The sequence below is a fragment of the Muntiacus reevesi genome, chromosome 5 (genome assembly GCF_963930625.1).
Source record: "Muntiacus reevesi chromosome 5, mMunRee1.1, whole genome shotgun sequence".
NCBI classification, from domain to species: Eukaryota; Metazoa; Chordata; class Mammalia; order Artiodactyla; family Cervidae; genus Muntiacus; species Muntiacus reevesi.
Genome location: NC_089253.1, coordinates 82,645,081 through 82,652,460, shown reverse-complemented (window position 1 = coordinate 82,652,460; position 7,380 = coordinate 82,645,081). Strand labels below are relative to the sequence as shown.

General features: G+C 37.2%; 1 protein-coding gene across 1 annotated transcript; it reads right to left on the bottom strand.

The window, feature by feature from the left end:
* Nucleotides 1-4,289: 4,289 nt before the first annotated feature.
* On the bottom strand, nt 4,290-7,380 carry LOC136169186 (lymphotactin-like). Its single transcript, XM_065936997.1, has 3 exons — nt 7,277-7,380; nt 5,333-5,447; nt 4,290-4,449 (listed from the first exon to the last, which is right to left on the bottom strand). The coding sequence occupies exons 1-3, from the start codon at nt 7,335-7,337 to the stop codon at nt 4,296-4,298; spliced, it is 330 nt and encodes a 109-aa protein (XP_065793069.1). The 5' UTR covers nt 7,338-7,380; the 3' UTR covers nt 4,290-4,295.

Here is a 7,380-nt window from a genome sequence, read left to right as displayed (position 1 = left end):
ACAGCAATGAAAAAGGACAGATGACTCCACCCTTTGCTAGGAGGCAGTATTTCAATCATTCCTCTCTGTTTCCCTGATAGTTCAGCTGGTAAAGAATCTGCCTTCTGTGTGGGAGACCTGGGTTTGATCCCTGAGTTGGGACAGTCCCCTGGAGAAGGGAAAGGCTACCCACTCCGGTATTCTGCCTGGAGAATTCCATGGACTGTATAGTCCATGGGGTCACAAAGAGTCGGACACAACTGGGCGTATTTCACTTCACTTCACTTCACTCTGGTTCAGTAGTTGGAAGATGAAAAGTAAGCTGATTCAAGAAGTTGCCCTCAGTTATCCTCTGAAAATACTTAGCATTTCAGATTGTCCCCCTAGAACCAGGAAACAATTGGTCCTTGAAACTATCAAGGTCTGATTAGTTCTAAACTATTTAAAGTCAAATAGAAGTGGATGTATACATGATCAGCTACTTGGCTAGCACAATCATAACTGTAAACCAAATTAGCAATTTAAAGAGAATACAGGAGGACTTGAATCTGGTATATTTAGGGTACCAAATGAAGTAATATTAATTAAAATCTTACTGCAAATTATGATCACACTCAAGAAATGTTCCAGGTGACAGTGTTTGGGATGTTAAATCCCAAACGCATAACTTGTATGTTAACTAGAGTAGTGACAATTGTGGAAGTTGCAGAAAGGCAATGAGAACTTTGCTTAATTTGAGTAGAATTGATTTTTGTTGAATAAACTGTCTAAACTTGGCAAATGAAAGAACTGACAAACTGTGTCTTTTTCCTTTCTGTTTTAGATCAGTTGAAACATAGAGGTATGAGAATTTGCTCAAGATCAAACTTGAGTGAAGTCACCTTTTGAGTAGTGAACTCTCAGAATGGGAACCCGGTAACAGTCAGAAAATTTTCTCCTTTATTTCTTTTTTTTTTCCATTTATTTTTTATTAGTTGGAGGCTATTTACTTTACAATATTGTAGTGGCTTTGTCATACATTGACATGAATTAGCCATGGATTTACATGTATTCCCCATCCCGATCCCCCCTCCCACCTCCCTCTCTACCCGATCCCTCTGGGTCTTCCCAGTGCACCAGGCCCGAGCACTTATCTCATGCATCCAACCTGGGCTGGTGGTCTGTTTCACCCTAGATAACATACATGCTTCAATGCTGTTCTCTCGAAACATCCCACCCTCGCCTTCTCCCACAGAGTCCAAAAGTCTGTTCTGTACCTCTGTGTCTCTTTTTCTGTCTTGCATATAGGGTTATCATTACCATCTTTCTAAATTCCATATATATGTGTTAGTATACTGTAATGGTCCTTATCTTTCTGGCTTACTTCACTGTGTATAATGGGCTCCAGTTTCATCCATCTCATTAGAACTGATTCAAATGAATTCTTTTTAATGGCTGAGTAATATTCCATGGTGTATATATACCACTGCTTCCTTATCCATTCGTCTGCTGATGGGCATCTAGGTTGCTTCTATATCCTGGCTATTATAAACAGTGCTGTGATGAACACTCGGGTGCACGTGTCTCTTTCAGATCTGGTTTCCTCAGTGTGTATGCCCAGAAGTGGGATTGCTGGGTCATATGGCAGTACTATTTCCAGTTTTTTGAGAAATCTCCATACTTTTCTCCATAGTGGCTCTACTAGTTTGCATTCCCACCAACAGTTTAAGAGGGCTCCCTTTTCTCCACACCCTCTCCAGCATTTATTGCTTGTAGACTTTTGGATAGCAGCCATCCTGACTGGCGTGTAATGGTACCTCATTGTGGTTTTGATTTGCATTTCTCTGATAATGAGTGATGTTGAGCATCTTTTCATGTGTTTGTTAGCCGTCTGTATGTCTTCTTTGGAGAAATGTCTGTTTAGTCCTTTGGCTCATTTTTTGATTGGGTCATTTAATTTTCTGGAATTGAGCTTCAGGAGTTGCTTGTATATTTTTGAGATTAATCCTTTGTCTGTTTCTTCATTTGCTATTATTTTCTCCCAATCTGAGGGCTGTCTTTTCACCTTGCTTATAGTTTCCTTTGTTGTGCAAAAGCTTTTAAGTTTCATTTGGTCCCATTTGTTTATTTTTGCTTTTATTTCCAATATTCTGGGATGTGGGTCATAGAGGATCCTGTTGTGATTTATGTCAGAGAGTGTTTTGCCTATGTTCTCCTCTAGGTGTTTTATAGTTTCTGGTCTTACATTTAGATCTTTAATCCATCTTGAGTTTATTTTTGTGTATGGTGTTAGAAAGTGTTCGTTTCATTCTTTTACAAGTGGTTGACCAGTTTTCCCAGCACCACTTGTTAAAGAGGTTGTCTTTTTTCCATTGTATATCCTTGCCTCCTTTGTCGAAGATAAGGTGTCCATAGGTTCGTGGATTTATCTCTGGGCTTTCTATTCTGTTCCATTGATCTCTATTTCTGTCTTTGTGCCAGTACCATACTGTCTTGATGACTGTGGCTTTGTAGTATAGTCTGAAGTCAGGCAGGTTGATTCCTCCAGTTTCATTCTTCTTTCTCAAGATTGCTTTGGCTATTCGAGGTTTTTGTATTTCCATACAAATTGTGAAATTATTTGTTCTAGTTCTGTGAAAAATACCATTGGTAGCTTGATAGGGATTGCATTGAATCTATAGATTGCTTTGGGTCATATAGCCATTTTGACAATATTGATTCTTCCAATCCATGAACACAGTATATTTCTCCATCTGTTTGTGTCCTCTTTGATTTCTTTCATCAGTGTTTTATAGTTTTCTATGTATAGGTCTTTTGTTTCTTTAGGTAGATATACTCCTAAGTATTTTATTCTTTTTGTTGCAATGGTGAATGGTATTGTTTCCTTAATTTCTCTTTCTGTTTTTTCATTGTTAGTGTATAGGAATGCAAGGGATTTCTCTGTGTTAATTTTATATCCTGTAACTTTACTATATTTGTTGATTAGCTCTAGTAATTTTCTGGTAGAGTCTTTAGGGTTTTCTATGTAGAGGATCATGTCATCTGCAAACAGCAAGAGTTTCACTTCTTTTCCTATCTGGATTCCTTTTACTTCTTTTTCTGCTCTGATTGTTGTGGCCAAAACTTCCAAAACTATGTTGAATAGTAGTGGTGAGAGTGGGCACCCTTGTCTTGTTCCTGATTTTAGGGGAAATGCTTTCAATTTTTCACCATTGAGGGTAATGCTTGCTGTGGGTTTGTCATATATAGCTTTTATTATGTTGAAGTATGTTCCTTCTATTACTGCTTTCTGGAGAGTTTTAATCATAAATAGATATTGAATTTTGTCAAAGGCTTTTTCTGCATCTATTGAGATAATCATATGGTTTTTATCTTTCAATTTGTTAATGTGGTGTATTACATTGACCGATTTGCGGATATTAAAGAATCCTTGCATTCCTGGGATAAAGCCCACTTGGTCATGGTGTATGATTTTTCTAATATGTTCTTGGATTCTGTTTGCTAGAATTTTGTTAAGGATTTTTGCATCTATGTTCATTAGTGATATTGGCCTGTAGTTTTCTTTTTTTGTGGCATCTTTATCTGGTTTTGGAATTAGGGTGATAGTGGCCTCATAGAATGAGTTTGGAAGTTTACCTTCTTCTGCAATTTTCTGGAGGAGTTTGAGTAAGATAAGTGTTAGCTCTTCTCTAAATTTTTGGTAGAATTCAGCTGTGAAGCTATCTTCTCCTTTATTTCTTAAAAATAGAACTGCAGGTGGAGAGGGAGGTGGGAGGGGGGATCAGGATGGGGAATATATGTAAATCCATGGCTGATTCATGTCAATATATGACAAAAACCACTACAATATTGTAATTAGCCTCAAACTAATAAAAATAAATGAAAAAAAAGAAAAAAAATAGAACTGCGTAATGAAGACAGGTTGAAATAAGGCTTAAATTGTCATCATCATAGTTGTCACCTATGATTCATGTAGAGAACAAATTCATGCTAGAACCTCAGAATAATGAATATAGCTTTCATCTCTGATAAACATTGATCATAATCTCTCCCATCAGGGATCAAAAGGAGGAATGGTAAAGACAGAAATGGAACACAAATGTTGTATTATCTTTCCCAATATGTAATGAATAAATTTGTGAAATATTTTAATAATAAATATTTATTAATTAGAACATCTGAATGTTTACAAAAGAAATATAAAAAAATTAAAATCTAATAAAATAATTTGACTCATGGAACACTTTTATAAAAAGTGAATATAATGTAACCAGTCCATGGGCTTTAAAGGGAAATGAGGTGGCTGACTAGGGAGGGGGTGGAGTGCTGGAAGGTCACTACCCAGTCAGGGTCACAGCTGTACTGGTGGATTTCTGGGATCCTGTAGGCTTGGTCTGGCTCATATTTTTCCTGTCTATCGTTTGGATGGTTTTTTTAACCCAGTCAGCTTTAGGATCAGCACAGATTTTAAATCCTCGTCTGGTAATGAGTCTGCAATACAAGGAAAAGACAGGCAAAATTAGTCACATCCTCAAAGCCTTGGGACCAAAACTTAAGATCAAATCACATAAAAGAGATTTTGTGCAGAAATGACTAGGTAAATCAGTCTTTCAGATTCATAAGATCATAAATGAAAATCTTTCTTCTGCAATCTATTTTTTCGTGAAGAAGAAATAGTTCCAGGTAATACCCAGATTCCTTGTGCAGCATAATTTTCAGACTCTTATCCCATCATTGCCACCAAGTGATGTAATTAAACTAGACATTTGAGGTCCTTTTTCTTTTTTCAAATCTAAGCACAGTCATCCTATCTTCTGCACAAAAGGTGATTTATTTATCTTATTTGAAGGGATGGGGGGTAAAGTGATTATATGTTGGGAAGTGTTGCTATTTTGAAAATGAAATCCTGGAAAGAGAATGGTACCATGTAGGCTAGTTGTTGACACTATTCCTTGAGATATGGCAACTGATAAAATATGGCATTCTACTCCAGGCATCAAGAAGGAAAAGAAAGGCAGGGAAGGGGGTGGGTGGGAAGAGAGGCATCCCACACCAGTGTGGCTCTGTGCTCAAATCCTGATCTGATCCAGCCATCTCTAAACCTAACCCTCCAGACCGAGTACATTATTCATCTAGTTCCCGGTCTGATTCTTCTGTTAAGATAAATCAGAAAGGAGGGTGACAGTCTTCACCTGGTTGCCAATTTTTTGTCATCATCATTGTTTGGGGCTACACAAAGACAAGGTTAATATGGAAAAGCAAAAGTCCTGTTGGCTAAGTTGAGGTCTTCCTCCTTGTTAACTTATTTTTCCCAAGGAGGCTGGCCTTTCTGTACACTGTTCCATCAAGCCCAGCTTTGGGCAGAGAAACTCACATCACTGCTTTCATGGAACCCTCCTTGATGATGTAGGTCTTGATGTTTTTAATTGGCAGTCGCTGTGTAGTCAGACTCACACAGATGCTCTTTTCTAGAACTTCAGTCCCCACACCTGTACAGAAAACCAAGCAAACAAAAATAAAATATAATTTCTAATAATATAAATGTTAGAGTGTCATCAATCAAATAACAAAGAGTATAAAGAGTAGTTTGGGACAGTCAATATTAAATGTGAGAGAGGTAGTTCATTTTTGACCGAATCACTAAAGGCATTATTTTAAATGTTAAAATGAGAAATATGTAAAGACAACAGTTCATAGAGTCCTCATCCTCAATAGAAATGGCCTGGGGGGATTAAATTTAACAGTTTCGAGAATATCTTACATTGGAGAAGGGAAAATAACTTGGAACAGTTAATAATATTAAGGGTTTCCTAAAATCTAATGAAAGTTTTCAAGTGCTGACTTTCTCCTAAGCTGAAGAGACTGATAGTTGCTTCTCAGGGAAGCAAATATTCTCAGAGAAATATTCAGTGAAAAATCATCTAAAATAATAACTGATGATGATAGTTTTGAACTATAGTGTTGCTGATAACAGGAGGATTTTTATAAACATGGCACTGAGACGATGTTCACTAACGTTGCTCTTCATCTCCCCTTCTCTCCATCCCTCAAGTATCCAGCCTACGTATTCTCTACCTGCTGTATTTGACAATTTTCTTTAATGCTGAACTGTTTTTGAACCCAATGAAAGAGGGAAATACCCCAGTGTCCATAATCCTCCTCAATCTTCGTTCCCCTACCCATATATGGGTTTGCACCAAATGCCAGCCTCTTGTTTCAGAAACATGCCAGCTTGCCACCGTTCAGGCAACATTTGGCTTAAACTTTTTGTTTTAACAGTATTTTAGTTAGGGAACAATTTCAGGGACTTTCAGACAGTACCGTCACTATTTACAGAGAACCGTGGGGATCCATGATCAGGCTCAGATATTTTGGTCTAAGTAATAAGTCTACAGATTAGGAGTTTTAAAGGAGAGTTTCTGAAGCACTAATTATACCCCAAGGATATTCCTTCTTGTGTTCAGAGCTGCCAAGAGAAATGTACTCCAACCAGCTGAGAACAAAATGATCCTTTAAGAAATGTGTGTCGAATGCTCAGTAATATAGCTAAGTCTCAACTGGGTATGCCTTATAATTTATTTGACTGTATATAAGGCATTGATATTTGTTAGCACTATGGTCTCATACAAACTCAATAAATTTATCCTAAGTGGGAAACAACATTCATAGCAGTAATATAGACTCTCTTACACACTTAAATGTAATATTGATTTTCTGGGTATAAAGGTATGAGCTTCCAGTCATTTTTGTTTTAATAGAAAACATTGATTTGTTTCAGAATATAACACTCTCTAGTCATTCCTACATCATGACTGAGTTCTAATTTTTTTTGAGAATTTATCAAGATCAATATTAAATAGGCAAAAGCTTCAAAGGTATATACAATTGTCATCACCATTCCACAGCTAGCATTAATTAAGAAACTAGGACTTGTGTAGTAAACTGAAAAGTTTATTATAAGTTTATTATAATTTATACTATTGATTATATATAATGTTTATTTCATTTTAACCCCAGGTAAGTGTATCAGTTATCATATTCATCTTATAGACAAGTAAGCATAGGCAAAAACAAGTTAAGAAACTTACCCCAAATCACCCAGTTATGAAAAATAGGAGCCTAGCTGTTAGCCACGATATATCTGCAAAATCCACAAGATCCTCTAGAGTCAAATTATTCCCATTTTGCACACAGGAAGACTGAGGCTTAGCTTGGAGAAAGTAGTTTACTCCATTCAAAACCTGAGTCAATAACAAAATGCCCGGCCACTGCCTGTACACCTAGATGTTCCTTATCTCATAAATAGCCTTTGACTCACCTTCCACAGTGTATGCAGCGAGACTGCAGATCACCAGGCAGGTCAGGATGAGAAGTCTCATGGCTGAGGTCCCCTGAGCTGTGCAGCAAGAGGCTGAGGACCAG